Source organism: Mytilus trossulus, unplaced genomic scaffold (genome assembly GCF_036588685.1).
Source record: "Mytilus trossulus isolate FHL-02 unplaced genomic scaffold, PNRI_Mtr1.1.1.hap1 h1tg000463l__unscaffolded, whole genome shotgun sequence".
NCBI classification, from domain to species: Eukaryota; Metazoa; Mollusca; class Bivalvia; order Mytilida; family Mytilidae; genus Mytilus; species Mytilus trossulus.
Genome location: NW_026963372.1, coordinates 192893 through 213543, shown reverse-complemented (window position 1 = coordinate 213543; position 20651 = coordinate 192893). Strand labels below are relative to the sequence as shown.

The following is a 20651-nucleotide window of genomic DNA, read 5'->3' as shown; positions in this document are numbered from 1 at the left end:
ATTAACCTCATGAGTTTTTTGTACAGTAACAAATGACAACAGTTTGTAATAAATTCCTTATTACCAATGTGGGAAGGAAGCATATATATATTCAATAGATTATGCTCATTGTTTACTATTGTATCTACCACAGATATACTAATGTATATGGTATTGTATGTCTTTGTTAATACTTTTGCATTATTGGGGTTAATAAATGAGATTTTCATAAAGAGGAGTGGTATTCTATACAGCTGTACAGTTATATATTAATCACATACTAAACCAAATAATTGTTTTAGTCAAAGGAATCAACTAAGTTCAGACATAATTGAAAACATCTCTTATATTGATATATATATCCTGACTGTAAACTCTTTATGAGGTAGCAACCAGAAACAGTTCATTCCTGTGACTGTCCATTAATTGTGAATTTAAAAACTGTTGAAGTGACATTTTAGGATATGTGATAAAAGAACAAAACATTCATTATTATTAATCACAAGATAGTATGGAAGTAACTGTTTGTTTATGATTTAATCAGAAACTATAAAACGGAGGACTCTAATATTTATAAAAAAAAAGGAAAGTATAATAAATAGTCACTATTCAGAATAATTTAGTTAATAAACAATCAAACGGAATTTCCACGGAAAATCGACCTGTAATTACCATCTGTTTTGGATAAATGAGCATGTCTAAACTCGACTGGATAAATTATTTATGCTCCTTTATATCTATTTTAGCCAATGCAGTTGTTTTGTCGAAATTCATAAAGTCGAAATACCTTCGTTCAAATTTGTTTTACCGTTTTATGTTTTGTATATCAGGACTGCATGGATTATATTCATTCAACTTTGCTTTACATTATACTTTAGTATTCACACAAACCAGAGAACTAAAATACATTTGTCTTATAATATCGGTGATCTCCTGTATTTGTTTTGGAGCGACGTCTGTACAGATAGCCGTTGTTGCTGTTGATAGATTTCAAGCCTCGTTTCCATTGCCTACAACTATTTTACAAAGAAGACGCGTCTTATTAGGATATATCACATGTTGCATTGATATTTGTATTATCGTATTCTATGTAACAGTTGGTATAGTATATGGGACAAGGGAAGCGACCGATTGTCACCAGGATGTTAAAATATTTGGTGACATGTCCTTTTCTGTGACAATAGCTGAAGGTCTATGGACATTGTGTTGTGTGTGTTTTGTAGAAATACCTCTCTGTATGGCAATAATCTACAGGATAAAACAAGCAGTCGTTAGGGTGCCACCGGTATCGGATAACCATATGATATCAATAATCATTCCTACACGTTCATTTCAAAAGAAAATTGATAGAAAACTGAAAGCATGCAGGATCATATGTTGTCTTGTCCTGATTCACGCCGCGACACATATTTCATTACTAACATTGTTGGTTGTACTTATTTACAAACCAGAAGAATATAAAACTTCATACCAATTGTCTTGGACAGTCACATTAGTCCAGTCTATTTTGGATCCCGTCCTTATTCTCCGTATGTTACCATCAATTTTACAGATGTTATGATAACTATCTGCATACGATTCCACTCAATTTAAAAAAGTCTGGTTTTTGAAATCAGATATACGGGATCTATCATACTCTGTTTCGATTACCATACTCGTTCGTTGCCTCTGTGTAGTGATGTCATTGATGTTGACGAACGTATTCAATGTATCACTGGTAAATTACTGAGACATGGATTTTGTTTGCCATAATATACCTTATACCTTTACTAAATTCTTCTATAAATACAAATATTTAATTAGTAAATTGGGCTGTATCTTTGAATCATGTTTACATTGGCACAAATAACGATTTTGTCATCAATTTCAAATGGATTGTTGGGGGGGGGTTAAAAATACCAATCCCCGTACATTTTCTACATGAATATTGCTTTTTTTTTTATATATATAACAGTATCGTACAAAGGAGTACGTCCGATAAGTGCCGATTTTTGCCTCAAATTTTAGGTTCATCTAACAAAAGTTTTTGAACAGTTTTAAACACTTAAGTGTCTATTTCAATTGATTTGATAAGTTTATGTGAAAGATTTTAACTGATTTCGTCATTACAAACGCTTTGGTTCAAGCTTAAATCTATCAAATATGCCACAAAACGTCATTTTTCAGATGGTTTTTGTCAAAAATGAAAGTGGCCGCATCCGTGTTCATCCTCAACCTTTATATATATCTTTTGTATTATGATCAAATAGAACTTACATTTCAATATTATGCATGAACACGAATGCGCCCCTTTCATTTAAACGGAAACCGTCTAAAAATTAACCAAAATGCTAAAATTTTGAAGATTTCAGAATGATTTGATGTTGCTAGAACGCGGTAGTTGTGTATTGAATTGTCAACAACAGCTCATATTTATGTATGATAAGCAACAACAGTTTTTTTTATTGCCGTTCTGATACAATGTAAGCAAACCCACCAGCACAGAATAAGGACCAACCAGCACCCGCCAGGACTGAATCACGAGCACAGAATGTTCCCTCGCAGGACAACCTTACCAACCGGGATATATATAAACATGTTGGTAAACATAAGCACTTCTTTAAAACATTTTTTTTAAAAACTACAAATATGCAAATATTATGAATTAAATTTTGTTATCAGGACTTTAAGTAAACTATGCATACTGTAAACTGTGAATTTATGCTGAGTCATCATATGTAAGACTCAGGATTCTATCTATCTTCATTAGATATTTATAAAACTTCATATTTGAGTTAATTTCTTTTTTAAAATCTGTGAAGAAATAAAGCAAATTTTGTTAAAATCTGAATGTTCCCTTTTTTTCACCCTGTAATACTACAGTCAGTCAAATCTGTCTCGGTGTTTTTTTAGACCAACAATTAAGGGCCTACTATAAAGAGACAGAAAAAGTTATTTACTCACACCATATTACACAGCAAATTATATCAAATTGGGTTCCCGATAATCTTTTACACTTGGATTTTGGTATTTCAGTTAAACTTTGTATAACGAGCCTGTTTTAGTTGATGATGGCTAGTATAATTTCGGGGTCTCTTTGAGATGAGATAAGGGAAAAACACCCTTGATATATAGTAAACAATACTTAATATTGCTATAGAATCACAGGAATTGCAGTGTAAATGAAAAACTAATTTGAATAGCATGACAAGTAAGAAGTTCTTAACCACCTAATGTCAAAACAAAATTATTGACTACTGGGAAAATGTAGCCCTATAGGCAAAACTGAATCAGTGGTTATAAACGCCCATTTAATATAACAGGCTTATATAACAGTACACAAAACGCGTACAACTTATTGCAAATCATATGGGGAAAAGTGTGCAAATATTTATCAAGGTACTAGGCTTATAATTTTGTACACCACACGCGAGATTTGTCTACATGAAACTCATCAGTGACGCTCAGATCAAAATAGTTTAAAAGCCAAACAAGTGCATAGTTGGAGAGCATTGAGGAACCAAAATTCCAAAAACGTTGTGTCCAATACAGCTATGGTAGTATATGCGTGGGATAAGAAAATCCTTAGTATTTCGAATGGTTCATACTTTGCAAACAGTAAATTTATAAAAATGACCATGTTTGTGTCATTTTGGTCTTTTGTGGATAGTTGTCTCATTGGCAATCATACCACATCTTCTTTTTTTTTTATATATATATATAATTGATATCCATGTCAACAACGATGTTATTACTTTTTAGATGAAAACTAACATTGAGATTGGAAATGGGAAATGTGTCAAAGGACAACAACCTGACCATAGAACAGACAACAGCAGAAGGTCACTAATAGGTTTTCAGAATAAAAAAAATATGTTTTTAATATAAACCTCAACAACCTGACCATAGAACAGACAACAACAGAAGGTCACTAATAGGTCTTCAGAATAAAAAATATGTTTTTACGATAAACCTTTTTTTGAATTGTGAGTAACCATTGTTGCACCATCTCAGTGAAACAGGATAAAAAATTAAATAGAAAGGTATCAGAAAGTTCATTCTACAATGCTGTAAATAATATCACAGATATTTTGTCATATTATATTTCTAAAATGTATATGAATGTTTTTATTAATTCTGTTATTGAAACATTTTACATCTTTGTAAGAGTACAAACAAATCAAAATATAACTTAAATTTGCAGACATAATTTATAATGAACATTAATACATTTCTATACAATTATTTTATTCCAAATATTAGCCCAAGAACAACTGCCATGTAGTTAAAAAGTCAATTCAAAATATACTCATTACAATGATTTTCTTGCCAGATTTTATATCTAAATTTTTTATAATAATGATTTATATTGCACACTTTGACAGTTGATATTATTATTTTAAACTAAACAAACTTATAAACATTGCAATTATAAAGAATCGGTTGTCGAAGTGTTAACAAGGAAGACCGGTTTACTTACTCCGAAACAGACCTACTGTGTGAAATAAATCCAATTTATAAGAATGCTAATCAAACAGTAAATGTGTGTTATGTAAGACGATCATTAAATCTAACTTAGTGGCATAGATTAATTTACCAAAATCGGTTATTTTAGGACCAAAACATTACGTGAAAACGACACCATGTCATTCGATCAGTTGTTACTAATTTTTTGCACTATTCCTTGATATATACTGATAAATAGTTCTGTTTCTCTACTGATTGTATACAGGAAGAGTTGTTACATTGGTCAAATATCCACTGTCACGTAATTCAAGCAAAGAATAATCATAAAAATAAAATATTTTATTTTTGATTGGTCTATTTTATTCCGTCTAGATTTTTAATGCTTTCTCTTCCGAAAACATTGAGTATATATTGAGGTAAAGCAGTCACCTTACACAATGGAAATCATTAGTGTATGGTTGATATATTTTGCCTTTTTTAATGCATGCTCCGCTATTCCGCTTAGCATGTTTTATCCATATGGCAACCCATCTCATGACAATCATTTACCTCCGAACGACGACGGCAGTTCAAGTGAAATTCACATCAGTTCATCGTTTCCATTTTTCAACACTAGTCATAGGTCACTGTTTGTAAGTATTAAATATACCATTAATAGTATATTCAATTGATGCTTACAATCGTCCGAGTTTGGGGAAATATCTTCAAACGAGAAAGAACATACTTGGGATTCGTGTTGCTCTTCCTTTGCTTTTCTGTGTTGTGTTTCGCGTACTGTTGTGTGTCTGTTGTACTTATTCTTTTTTTTATCCATGGCGTTGTAGGTTTATTTTCGACTTAAGAGTTTGAATCTTCATGTTGTATCTTTAGTCTCTGTGTATGTGTATTTTGTTCCGTTGAACTTTAAAATACTTCCAAAGTTATGCTGTAAATATCATCTCCTCTTCGAATCAATATTTTCTTATAGAAAAAAATTGACTTCAATAATCGACGTGTTGAATACCTCCAATGTGTTCCGCACTAACGTTTTGTAGATCGTACAGAGTATACGGAACATCAGAGTTTACAAATAGTATACATGTTAGACCAAGGATCAGTACTATTATGTGTATGTTGTGTTTTATGTCTTTTTTAGCCATGACGTTGTAAGTTTATTTCGACTTTGTTGTGCAGTAGTGCTTCTCTTATATTTGACGTGTTTCCCTCGGTTTTGGTTTGTAGCCCCGATGATTTGTTTTTCTCAATCGATTTATGCATTTCGAACATCGGTATACTACTGCTGTCTATATTAAGAACACTTTGTTATTATATTAATTTAGTGTAATCTTTGGCTACCTGGAGTGCCGAGTTTGAGAAATTGAAAAAATCTGCCCTAACAATGGTTTTGTTCTATAATGATTGCCTAATACAGAATAGAAATGAACTTAATCAATTATCCGTGGACAAGTTAAAATGTCGAATTGGTACTTTATTTTATTCCTTCAAAATGTATTTACCAATATGTCTACAAAATAAAGAAATCGTATTAATCGTGTTAATGTAAATGTATTTTAGATTAAGTTATATCAGCCATATAACTTGTTAAAATAAATAATCAAGCTTGTCATTCAATTTCAAAGTTACATACCTTTGTATCTATGCTGTTGAAATATTTCATTTATATCAATTTAAAAAATATTGGCAAGTATGTTTTTTAATGTTATATACGTTTTATTTTAGGTAAATACCAACGGAGATTTGACATTTCTGTCTGCTTTAAGTACCTTTACGCCTTCTCCATTCCCATTCCAACAAAATACTCAGATAGTTGCTGTATACTGGGGTGATATTGATACCAGAAAAGGAGGAGACATCTGGTATAGGGAAACAACGAACCCTGTATTACTTCAGAAAGCTTCGACGGAAATTCACACAGTTTTCCCTCAGCAATCCGGTTTCAATGCAAGTTGGATATTTGTGACAACTTGGAGTAAAGTTGCATTTTACGGATCTGATTCCATTGGGCAGAGAATGGTATGAATACACTTTTTGTTGATCAATTCAGTGTGATTTGCATCTGCGTTTTTCGATCTTCATACACACAATGTTATTATTGAAATACCATCAATATAAATGTGAGTTAAACCAATACATTTAAATCATTGTGATAAAAATATTTCATCTAAACCGTTGGCACAACTTTTTGGAATTTTGAATCCTCAACGCTCTTCAAATTTGTACTTGTTTTGCTTTATAATTTTTTTTATATGAGCGTCACTTATGAGTCTTAAGTAGACGAAACGCACGTCTGGAGTACTAAATTATAATCCTGGTACCTTCGATAACTAATATAACACTGCCATTATAGATTCTGCACATCTTTATTTAAAATCTGTCCTAATAACAGGCATTAACTATTAATAATATCATTTTAGCGGAACACTTTCCAATGTGTTCTTGTAACTGATGGAACGCATTCTTTTGTAATATACAATTATTATAAAGTACAGTGGACATCTGGAACTTCAAATGATGGTACCAATGCAGCTGGTTCTGGGTCTCAGGTAAATACATGTTTTCAGTGGATGTCGTTTTTTTTTATGTGTTACATATTTGATTTTCATTCATTTTTTGTACATAAATAATCTTAAGACCGTTACTTTTCTCGTTTGAATTGTTTAACATTGTCATTTCGGGGCCTTGTAAAGCGAAGTATGAGGTATGAGCTTTGATCATTGCTATAGTTGTTAATTCTGCGTCATTTTGGTATCTTTTGGAGAGTTGTCGCATTGGCAATAGTAGTGTATGTGATATTGTATGAGCTTTTAACCTCGGATGTCGGACGCGAACGCTATATTTAAACCTGTGCAAGTACACCGACGCTATATCTGAGCCTTAACGCGGACGCCCTTGTTGATTCTGCAATCGGGATGCGTACGTAAGGGTATTCCTCACACACCAACGCCATTTTGGGCTTAGACGCGGACGCCGACGCAATATTTGGGCCTCAGCGCGGACGTCATAGATTGACTTGACATTGGAATGCATACCTTAGGATATGACTCGCACGAACGCCGGATTTGGGTGCGGACGCTGACGCTTAAACACAGGACCAGGCTTCCGTACGAAGTTGACACGTTTAGTGACGTCACACCCTCAAAAGTGGACGATAAACCCTCAAGAACAGACGTGAATTCTAATTAGTTAAACACTATCCCTTTCAATCTAACCCCTAAATAATGTTACGAATTTGCAGTTTAAGAAGGTTATAATAGTTCTATTATAATCCTGGTACTTTTGATAAATATTTACACCACTGGGTCGATGCCACTGCTGGTGGACGTTTCGTCCCCGAGGGTATCACCAGCCCAGTAGTCAGCACTTCGGTGTTCACATGAATATCAATTATATGGTCATATTATAAATTTTCTGTTTATAAAACTTTGAATTTTTCGAAAAACTAAGGATTTTCTTACCCCAGGAGTAGATTACCTTAGCTGTATTTGGCAAAACTTTTTTGGAATTTTGGGTCCTCAATGCTCTTCAACTTTGTATTTGTTTGGCTTTTTAACTATTTTGATCTGAGCGTCACTGATGAGTCTTATGTAGACGAAACGCGCGTCTGGCGTATAAAATTATAATCCTGGTACTTTTGATAACTATTTACACCACTGGGTCGATGCCACTGCTGGTGGACGTTTCGTCCCCGAGGGTATCACCAGCGGCAGCCCAGTAGTCAGCACTTCGGTGTTGACATGAATATCAATTATATGGTCATATTATAAATTTTCTGTTTATAAAACTTTGAATTTTTCGAAAAACTACGGATTTTCTTACCCCAGGAGTAGATTACCTTAGCCGTATTTGGCAAAACTTTTTTGGAATTTTGGGTCATAAATGCTCTCCAACTTTGTATTTGTTTGGCTTTTTAACTATTTTGATCTGAGCGTCACTGATGAGTCTTATGTAGACGAAACGCGCGTCTGGCGTATAAAATTATAATCCTGGTACTTTTGATAACTATCTACAGTTTTATATTTTCCGATATCTTTTTTACTTTCCCATATCATCCGTTTACCGTTGAAAACTGTATCTAAAATCATCCCTTTATCCTTGGTTGCTATCAGACGCTTTACCTGTACAGTTGTTACTAGGGTGCTCTCTTCGAGGTCCGCGTTAGAAGTATAAATAGTGGTAGCTATCCAGTGTAAATTGTCATTCTTATCAGAGACGTCGTAAGAAGAAGATTAAAAAGGTTGGACCATTAATATTTAAAGACGAGTAGCAGGAGTATTCAAACAAAGTGGAGTGTTTGAAACCTGTTGAGAAGATATAAATAGTTTCGGTTACGTAGAAGTTGTATAAACAGGGTTAGTGCTAAAGTTTTGCGTTCCACATCTCTCACTATTGCAGTGAGTGTTTGCTGTTAAACCATACCTTAGTGCTACCTTGTTCCAACCGTTTTATAAATATATTTTAATAAAGTTTCATACGTCGAAAGTTTACAACAGTTTGAATAGTTTCCATACATTCGTTTTATTCAGGTTTCAGACAATAGTTCCAAACCGTTTGACCCGTTTCAAACATTTAGGTTTCAGACAGGTTCCAAACATTTAGGTTTCAGACAGGTTCCAAGCATTTAGGTTTCAGACAATAGTTCCAAACCGTCTGACCAGTTTCAAACATTTAGGTTTCAGACAGGTTCTAAACATTTAGGTTTCAGACAGGTTCTAAACATTTAGGTTTCAGACAATAGTTCCAAACCGTCTGACCGGTTTCATACATTTAGGTTCCAGACCAGTTTTATACATTTAGGTTTCAGACCAGTTCTATACATTTAGGTTCCAGACTATAGGTGTTGAAAATCGTTGTATGTAGTTAAGTATTTGTTTCATATTTGATAGTGATAGTGTAACTTTTCATTGACTTTAGAACTTTTGAATTGCTTTTCAAATCCAGGAAACTGGTACGAACCCGAGGATAAAAACATCTAAACGTCCCCGCCCGGTTACACGTTACAATAATAAGTCAGTGATAATTTTGAAAAAAATTGCCTACCTCTTAAAATAGTTACTACTAAGACATGTATATAACAACTGTAAGAATTCCTCAAGATATACTATTTACATAAATCAGATATAAACTGTCAATCAATCAAGTAGGCGGTACTATAAATATATGCACGTGTTAAGTTAATTGGATTAAAATGTTTGATATCAATACATAAAATATTTATCTTTATACTTTTAGTTTTTGGATTGCTTATATTATAAACATGACAACCGTAGAAAATTCAGTAGCATTGCTTTTCGATTTCTGTCAACCACTAATTAATATCATATGGTGCTGATTAAAATGACACCTCAAATAATAAGATTAAGAGATAATGCACACCTGTTGATTAAGAATAAGTATCTGTTTACTATGATAAATTTGGTCCTGGTTTCTATGATGAGTTTATTTACACTTTTTTTTAATAAAATGTTTACAGGTGTACACTGTTTTGTCTGGTTTTAATTAACAGACAACTATAGAAATATCGTCTGTAACATAAAATAATTATCTTTAGTGTTTAGATTTCTTATCTTATAAGTCGTAAATATTCAGTAGTATTGCATTCCAAATCATTTTGAACCAATTATATTTAATATCATATCATTAAAATTTCACCCCAAAAGATTAATTAAAATCCACATCTGGCCACCGTTTCACAAAGCCTTCTTAACTTACGATCATCGTATCAGTTTGCGATCGGTTTACGTGTGGTTCTACGTTCCCGTTACGTGTGTTTCACAAAGGCATCGTAAAGAACTACTAAGTTGATCGTAAGTTACCCAGATAGCAATACTTTGTTGGGCCAACATTGGTGATTAGTTGGCACAGTTGGTAAACAGTTGGCGTTGGCAGTACAACACGAGACCAACGTTGGCCCCACAACACTCAGCCAACAGTTATTTTGACACTATTGGCCAAACAACTTGGCACCAACTGTCATTTTTGTATGGTTGACCAAATGTTGGCCCAACATTTTCTTACCAACTGTTATTTAAGGTAGCACAATACAAAGATTTTTTTACTTCCAATCACTAACCTTTGAAATGCTCTAACTTTCCTACGAATGCATAGAAAATAATAAAAGAGGTATATATAGAAAGATAAAAGATTAATCTTATAAATAAATGCAATATTTTTATTATGCAATCATTATGTAATCAATTATTATGTAATTAGCGGCAAAATCTGGGTAAGTTCACTCGAATGAATTTAGCTCTATCATCTCTTTAACTATACAGAACATTTTAACGAAATCTTAATCAACACATCATGGGCTTCAAAAGGGTGTCTCAGATTGTCTCTATATGGGGTTCCATTCTCTCATAAATCTCTAATTAGTGTAAACATCTTAACCACATACAAGAAGATAATTAGGAGTACAATTTGTTCTGTACATTCTATCTGAATTCTGAGACACCCTTTTGTAGATAATGGCCATATGAACAACATATAATAAAATCACCCTCTAGGGATACCTATGCAGAAGCTAATTTCATTTGAAAGTGGAAATTTGGTGAAAAATATTTTTGACACAGTTAACATTATAATTGGTTACATAATTGTTGCATAATTCTAACATTGCATTAATTTAAAAGAGTAATCTGTTAGCTATACAAACTAGCACTTTTATAAATTTTTAAGCATTATTAAGAAAGTTACAGCATTTTAAAACATGGGAGTTGGAGTTATAAAATCTTTGTATTGTGCTACCTTAAGTAGTTGGTCCAATGATATTCGACTTATGTCGTCCATTGGTTCAGTGTAAGATCTTCTGACTGAACCCACTGAACCAATTTTAAACAAACTTTATTTGAATGCTCATTCTAATGATATATTTCATGACAATATTGAAATATAAGCCAACATTGTGCCAACAATATGCCAACGTATCAAGTACTTATCTCCCCGTTTTATACCACAGAATTTTATTTAGTTTTTTAAATATTATTCCAAAGTGCAAACAAAAAGATGTGCTCTTCATTCTCTTTATCTAATATTTTCAAATCTGTGTAGTCATCTAAATGTATTTATCTTATTGATTGAATATTTTTTTTGCGCAAACAAAAAATATTTAAAACCAGCCCCAAAAATAAATAAAATTTGAATATAGTTTCATTAGAAAAAATATTCAGTAATTTCTTCTGATCATTTGACACGAGTGGATTTTCTCACTCTCCAATTGGCAGTTGATTTTTATATTATCTATATACAATACAGTATAGTCCATAATATACTGATTTGTAGTAAAAAATATTATATGGAAAGCATAACAAAACGTTGTTAAGGACGTTGGCAAACTGTAGTACGACCAACAATGGCCCAACATAATTTCAAAACTAGACTACGTTGGTAGACTGTTGGCAAACAGTTAACATTGTTGATGCAGATTATTGGCAAATAGTTAACTTTGGTGGCATACTGATGTTGGCCCAACAAAGACCCAACATGTTGGGCCAACGAAGGGCCGATGAGCAAAATGCCAACGTGGGCCCAACACATGTTTGCTATCTGAGTATACGTCGTGTGTATCATCGTAAGTGTATCGTAAACCAAGAAGAGTGCTTTAGTTTAAACATATTTATTTATAAAGGATTGGGAAACAAGTTTTGCAAATTATATTAATTCCTTTCCACTTTGCGGGTGCGAGTGCTGCCTTGTAGCGGCATTATCCTACTCTTTTTCGAAATCTACAAGGGTGTCTTTAACGTGCAAGAGATGTGGCTCTCTCTTAACACGGGTCAGCCATTTATCGTCCCTTTCCGACGGACTATCATCGTTTCCTCAAGACCATACTCGCAGATGGTGTCAAGGGAGAGCCGAAAATTGAGTTCCTGAATTTTTCATCCCAAACGGGAATCGAACCAGGAACCTTTGTGTAAGTAGTCCGATGCACTAACCACTACACCACGTCTCTCGGTCTTCCACGTCGAGTATGGCATGCCAAATAAACATTTTTTAAAATAATTATTATGGATGGCGAATTATGGCGATATGTTTATATCAACATTAAAGCAACTAAAGAATTTTAGTCCGTTTTCAATATTAATTCAAGCTATATGACGCTAACAGTCATAAGACAATTCTTAAGTGAGTTCCCCCTCAAAAAATGTCCTATCATTTTAACTAAAATCGATATTTTTTTTTAAATATTACGAAATAAGTCTTTGAGTGATTTTTATAAAATAAATATCATAAGATGCAGAAATGTCTGAAGTTTAATTGTTTATTTTGCCATATTTTTAGTGAGGTTCTTTTTCATTATTTAATGGGTTAAACACAAATGCATTTTTTACGATTTTAATTTGGTTAGAATACATAGCAAACTTTGCCGTGAGTCATGCAATATTTTTCTTTGTGTTCACTTCGTCAGTGATCTAAAATACATATATTAACAACCCTTTGTACCACTATTCTTTTTGGAAACAAAAACAGTCAAAAATATTAAACGAAACTATCCGACACAGTGAGGGTCGGCCAGATTATTGGAAACGAGGGTGGGGGTTGCATTGTTTGTTCTGTAAATCTTTTAGCCATTCTTATCTTTTCAGCATTAAAAAATATGCTTATATTTTAATTATGTGCCCCTTTAGAATTTGCACTACACAAATGAAACCATTTATCAATTTTGTTAAATGTCTGATTGAAACGAATCACAGAAAAATTTAAATATTTTAACTTAGCTTACTTAATAATTTGGATATGTGGGATAACAATTTAAGCAGTAGATAAGATACAATAAGTTATATTTGATCTTATCTAGTTTGTGATATATGAGGAAATAGTACCGAGAAACTAGCGCTGAGCATAAAGTTTTATAACATAAACAGCAGCATTAGTTATCCGACATTAAAAGTCCGAGTAATCTGGAATCTGACAGAGTAAAATTCTTTAATATCACCAGAACAGGTTAGATTTTATTATTAATAGCCCAATTTGAAAAAAAGGCTTATCAATAAAGTTGTTTTTGTTGTTGTTGTTTTTTTAAATTGGAATGAATTATGGATCTCTCCAATATGAAACTGAAGGCGTAGGAATCATACCGGCGAAAGTGACGGTTGGATTCTGCAACTCCCTTACAATTATCCACATTATTCTCTATTTTGTAAACCTCATTCACAACCTCATATATGATCATATATCTTGGGTTATTTCAAATAAATAGATATTCAAGCGCCTACTAGCGGGATAGGATGCTTAATTCTGTATTTACAAAGAGAGTTTTTGTGGTCTCTTTTGAAAGTCGGTGCATGATAATATTATGCTACAACCAACCAACAAAAGAGTTGCCTACTAAGTATATAAAAGCTAAAGAATATGCAAAGCATGTAATTTTTACGACTCAGTAGTTCGGGTTAAAGGGGTTCACAACCGTGAATATTAAATGATATATACAGATTTGATTGGCCAATTACTGTTTTCACACACGACGCAATCAATTTACGTGAATATTTTGGAAATATACAGACGATATTCCGCAATCCACGGCTCCTAGGAAAGTTTATTGTGGTGTAACGAAAAGCGGGAAATGCGCGTTTATGTAGTTTACAATTGGTAATTTTAAATTATTAACTTTTTTACATTTAGGCTCCTTCCTTTTTTTCCTAAATTGTTACATCATTTGGAGAATTGCGTTTTAATGTTATTTTTTTTTGTATTCTTTCTATCAAATTTTATTTTTATATTAAAACTAGAAATTGACCTGTTGTCTCACAAGGAAACAGCTATTTTGACGGTTTTTTTTCTAGAAAAGTTCCGAAATATTCTAAAAAAATTCACCCACATTATGTCTTCAATTCAGTGAGTAATATTGAATTTCATGGTAAATACAGGAGCTTATCAGTTTAAATAAACGCGACCTATTTAAATGGTCAAAACAATAAGTTTTTATTCCAATTACAATTGGACTTTTTTATTTTAATTCCAGATTTATGTCATGTTGATCTGTAATATATTTATTTGTATTCAAACTTGACCAACTTCTTAAAATCTGGCAGACCGCGCCGTACGCGAACAGTCCGACGTATGCGTATTTTGAAAAAGCATGCATACCGTGTGGACCGTACGCGTACGGTACGGTCGGTAACAATACTCATATGGTCTAGAACATAGACAGCTATATTGTTGAAATCTATACTATACTATACTATGTAGCCTTTTGGATGTCCTTAGTTTGTCTTTGCCATTTGATTGCTACATCTTATTAACGTATAACTACATTTCAAACAGTTTTGTTTAGCTGAAACGGCTATTGTTTATAAAATAATTGTACTTTTGCTGAAGTTCTCCAGTCATTCAATATTTTACAAAATTCTTCCAACACTTTACATACTTTAAACTACGCTCCCGTGACCGTGTGCTGTGCAGAAGACTTGCCTAGCTATGTGAGTGCCAGGCCTAGAACGTTTGTGGTCAATACAGACAACTGTGATCAAACAGGGAGTCATTGCATTGCTTTTCCTGCATCATTTTTCGACTCCTTAGAATGATACCGGGAAACTTACCAATGCGATTTTAGAAATGTATTCATCGTGAACGGACTGGAATACTGTGTTTTTGACAATAAAATTCAACCCGATGATTCAAATAGCTGTGGTCTGCATTGCATTTATTACGTCAAATTGAGATGTCGGGGACTGGAGATTAAGGACATCAACAGCTTTTCATCCACTGACTTGTATAGAATGACAGCAAACTCGTAGCCCTATTTGGTTAAATAAAAACAAAATTATACACAAAAAAAAACGAATAAGAAAACGACAAAAGAAAAAAAAACAAAAGGAAAACAAATCTTCAACCACCTCCATGAATAGAAGCAGGTTTTAATGTACAAAGTCAGGAATATGGCATTTGTTATCAAATAGTCCGTATGCTTGTATGTGTTTTTGTTGCACAAATTCAGTGTTTCTGATGTTCCTTTGGTTTCCTTTTATAATTGATGTGTTGTCCTCGGTTTAAGCTTCGTTACCCGGATTTGTTTTCTTTTGATTGATTGATAACTTTTGAACAGCGTCATGCTATGGTTGCTTTTATTAGACATTATATTAAGATCATAGTGTTTGATTATCCAACTATGAATACATATTCAATGTAACGACAAGTGTTGTTGAATCTATCAATTATGTAGGAAACTAATCATTTTATCTTCGTACATCAATAAATACACTATTGACTCTTAATTTTTGAAATACCAAGGCTTTTCTACCTCAGGCATAGAATATCTGAGTTGTATTTGGCAAAACTTTTAGGAATTTGGTTCTCAATGCTCTTCAACTTCCTACTTTACTTGGCCTATTTAACTTTTTTGATTCGAGCTCACTGATGAGTCTTTAGTAGACGAAACGCACGTCTGGCGTATAAACAAAATTTAGTTCCGTTATCTATGATGAGTTTATTTACTTGTAGGTCGGATTCGATGCTGGCGATGGAGTCAACTACTATGTTGTAAATGGCTCTCGAACACCAGATATCATTAATATTCCACAGATGTCTAATATTAGAATTCCGGGGAAATATATATTCCGTGTTGATCTTGCTTCAATAGAACAGGCTACTTGTAAGTTTTTAAAATGTTCTTACTCTGTTAATGTTATGAAAGCATTTAAAAATTAAAAGTTCAAAATGAAATTATACATGCCTTTCAACATATACCATGAATGCAGTTTGGATTTAATTGGTGTACTGTATGATACTTATTTTATTTATGCAACACACGTGATGTAGGAATTGCATTGGATATGTTGACTATGGATACTTAACACCAATTAATAAAGAAACAAATGTAAAGAAAGCAAGGACACTTAAGACATTAGTTAGTTAAGCAATGTAAATATTTAATTGTTTTACAACAACAGTCTCAGATAAATTTTGTTCTGTATTGGTTGTACCTTAAATTAGATACGTTTTGTTCAAACTTTGAAATTTGAAAATATTTACACGACAATTCAGATAAAAGAAGCATATCTATTTGAAGTCACAGAACATGCAAATTTAATATGTACTATTATATTGCTGCTCACAATAAAGCTATTAAACCGAGATTTCCACATGGTGTAAATAAAATCATCTCTTCGTAAATTTTACGGACGCCATCACGAATTGGTTGACCGTTGTGGAATAACCGTTTCACAAAGGATAATGGATATGTTCTTTATATCTTAATAACTACAATAAGCTTCTGTTTGCACGAATGTGACCTACCAAATATGACTATTTACCGGATTTTTGATAACATAAGTAACACGACGGATGCCAAATGTGACGCAGGATCTGCTTACCCTTCATTAGCACCTGAGATCACCCCACGTTTTTGGTTTGGGTCTGTATTGCTTAGTCTTTAGTTGTCTACGTTGTGTCTTCAGTACTATTATATGTCTTTTTGACTTTTTATATTTAGCTATGGCAATTGTTTTCGATCTATGAGTTTGACTATCCCTCAGCTGGTATCTCTCGTCCCACGTCTTTTCTCTTCTATCCAATGTCAAATCTGAACCCCTTCGAAGGTCACATGGTATAGTATTTCAAATTATTGCTTCAGCCATGAATTAAGTTTGAAAGCATTTAGTTTGGTTTGAACTTCTTTTTCTTTTGGTTTGGTACAAAACATGATTCGTATGCATATCTATACTATTAAATTAGAAGACCTCATTTTGGGTGTCGCTTCTCTTCTTACCACAATAAATTAAACAACACGCCTCTGTTTCCTATAGGTACAGTGCATAGTGCTATTTTTCATCCATTCATATGATTGATCAGATTGAGTTATTTTTAGAGAAAAACGAGAAAAAAGGCATCCGGATATTGTCCCGTCATTGGACGAAATTTTAAGTCAAATTAGACTTCCGGTTTGTGTTTTTCTGTATACTTTGAACATACATATACAAAGAATAAAGTCTATTTTCATAATTCTATCTGCTATAAATTTCAAGTTTACTATCCACGGCAGGCACAGAGTTTATTAAATAGAGAGGGTCTGTATACTATATTAATGACCACTATGGACCGATTATTAAAATTAGAATTGAAAGTAAATGCACTATATTTATATAGTAATGAATGTTCCTAATATACAGATAAGCGCTAAAAAATTTCATGTGAACTTTTGATACCTTTTCTGAAATCCTCCAGTCATTGAATCTTTTACAAAATTCATTCATTACAAAAAAAGAAGATGTGGTATGATTGCCATGTTGAGACAACTCTCCTCAAGAGACCAATATTACACAAATATTGACAACTGTAGGTTACCATACGACCTTCAACAACGAGCCCATACCGCATACTCAGCTTTAAAAGGCCCCGACATGTTAAAAAATTCAAACCAGAAAACTAGTGGCCTTATTTATGTACAAAAAAATGAACGAAAACAAATATGTAACACATAAACAAACAATAACCACCGAATTACAAGCTCCTTACTTGAATGTTCATAACATACTTAATGTATGTTCATATTAAAATTGATAGAAAACCAAAAAATTGGAATATTGGAAATAAAGGAGGAGGGATAAAAAAAAGTATTTTCCTGTCCCCAATAACCTATGACCAATGATACTTTTGCTGAAATTCTCCAGTCATTCAATATTTTACAAAATTCTTCCAACACTTTACATACTTTAAACAACGCTCTGAACGCCCGCGATTTCGCGGGTGTGTTCTAGTCACTATAAAAATTAACACATAGCTGAGAGGGTGATAGAGCAGATTGTTACCCCAAGAAAACATATATGCTTTTTTCAAGGGGTACCAATCTGCTCTACACCCTCTCAGCTATGTGTTATTCAATTTATTATACTGAATGTCCTATCATTATTTTATTGTACAGATGAATTGTATTTAAAAGAATTTTCCATGCCGTCACGTACAGAACAATCAATCTCTGTACGAGAGGATGACATAATAAAAATGTCACCCGTTCAGCTATGTGCTAGAGTAAATTAACACCCTCGTATTAGCCAATCAAAATATGGCATTTTATCGTGAAGTATTATAAAATAATATGTTCCCTTTCTAATTACAAGTATCATAGAAATTGCTGGTGTTGAACATTTTTTAAATTCATCTTATAGTGCAAGTAATTGAATGACAATAAAACATTTTGTTATCTTACCTCCTACCTACAAAATCATAATAAAAAAAGATACGAGAGTCCAAACAAACCAACAGTTAAATGGTATAACGAAATCGATGAAAAAGCAAACGTCGGTCTATAGAAACACAAATGCATTACCTTATTAGATTTAAGAATGTTTAGATGTACACAAAAACAGTTCCAATATTGCAACAGACTAAATTTCATGACTGTTGAATGACTTTTTTCACTAAGTGGTGAACGAGTGTGATGGGAAAGATTGTCTTCATAACGGTACATGCCAAGATTTAGATGGCTTGTCAACATGGCGATGTAATTGTGTTTCTGGATTTACTGGTATACTCTGTGAAACAGGTAAATTGCATTTAAACAGTCTTCTTTCACTTGCCTTTAAGGACTAAAGGTAAAACGAAAATACCAATATCTCTACATATATTAACATTAAATCCGAGAAGAGTATTTTGATACATTTTATGACAAAATGTTGGCATTGATTCCAGATGTAAAGTCAAGTTCATCAAACATTAAGAGCATAAGCCGACTTAACTGTATCTGTAGCCCTTTATCTCCAATTCGATGGGATAGGTGCGTTCCACATAGTCACCAAATTATGAATGCTTTGGTTTTTGAGTTATTAGCCAAAAAATGCATTTTACCCTTATATTCTTTGTTTGGCCATTGCGGCAATCTTGGTTGGTTTGCCGGGTCCCTGGACACATTTTTCAAACGAGATACCCCAATGATGAAGGTGGCCAAATTTGTTTTAATTTAGTCTAGTGGTTTAAGAGGAGAACATTTTTTTTTTAAAGATTACTTAGATTTACGAAAATTGGTTAATAATTGAATATAAAGAGCAATAAATCCTAAAGGGGTCAACTGACTATTTTGATCATGTTGACTTATTTGTAAATCTTACTTTGCTAAACAATATTGCTGTTTACAAGACAATAACCAAAAACAGCAAAATTTCCTTAAAATTACCAATTTAGGGCCAGCAATCTAACAACGGATTGTCTAATTCATCTGAAAATTTCAGGCCAGATAGATCTTGACCTGCTAATTTTTTTACCCCATGTCAGATTTGCTCTAAATGCTTTGGTTTTTGATTTATGATATAAAAAAGAAGATGTGGTATGATTGTCAATGAGACAACGTTACTATCCACAAAATGACACAGACATTAACAACTATAGGTCACCGCCAAAAAACTGAATTTTACCCCGATTTACCCCTATGTTCTATTTTTAGCCATCGTTCTGGATTGTTGATCTGAAACCGCTGATATATGATTTCACAACCCTATTGTACGAACACATTTGGTTGACGCAAATGTAAAACAGTATACTTGTGTGACCTTATTAATTCAAATTAAGATCAATTACTAGTATCAAAGACATATAATACAATGTTCGAATTATTCACTTGCAAGTCATATATAAATAATTCGTAATCAATATTTTTTAGCTTATTTTGACAAAATTGAACCATATACTAGCTATAGCTGGCTGCCAAAAGCGAATTATTATTTCACTATTTCCATTTCATTAATGATTGAGCAAAAATATTTAATATATTAGATTTTTTATATATCTCGTAGCAAGTGCCCCTTTAAGAGTACAGTATTTTTGTCAATTATTATTGTACAAAAATAATATTATACACAATGAAAGATACTGTTTTTTATTAGACATTTATACTGATATGTAAAATAGGAATTATCTCTTGAATCTTTATTAAATTTGCAGTGAATTGTACATCTTTCTTTAAAATGTAATTGATACAATGTTTTGGTAATCAAACAATCATTCTCATTTTGTTTCTAAATTGTTCATAGCCCTAAAATGGCTTATCTGTCAAGTAAACAGAACGTCATATATAACTTTGATTTGTAACCAAGTGCTTAATCCGTTCATATTATCTTAAATGTCATTGTGAATAATTCGTCTAGAGAAAAGACAAATTAAAAATGAAAATAAACCTTATACAAAACTTAATCTGGAGACCTTCCCATCGTAATATTATTTTATAGTGCTCCAACAAAGGAGAAAGTAAATTACAAATTATGTTCACCGTTTCTGCAACGAATAATAACGTGTCCTTCCCC

The 20651-nt window shown here is 32.8% G+C and overlaps 1 protein-coding gene across 1 annotated transcript; it reads left to right on the top strand.

Annotated features, from left to right (window-relative positions):
- The first annotated feature begins 1141 nt into the window (after nucleotides 1-1141).
- On the top strand, nucleotides 1142-20563 carry LOC134702443 (sushi, nidogen and EGF-like domain-containing protein 1). Its single transcript, XM_063563347.1, is given in 8 exon segments — nucleotides 1142-1214; nucleotides 2995-3051; nucleotides 4921-5057; nucleotides 6145-6438; nucleotides 6840-6968; nucleotides 15862-16012; nucleotides 18782-18901; nucleotides 20496-20563. Coding segments are annotated over 8 exon segments (1029 nt in total).
- The last annotated feature ends 88 nt before the right edge of the window (nucleotides 20564-20651 follow it).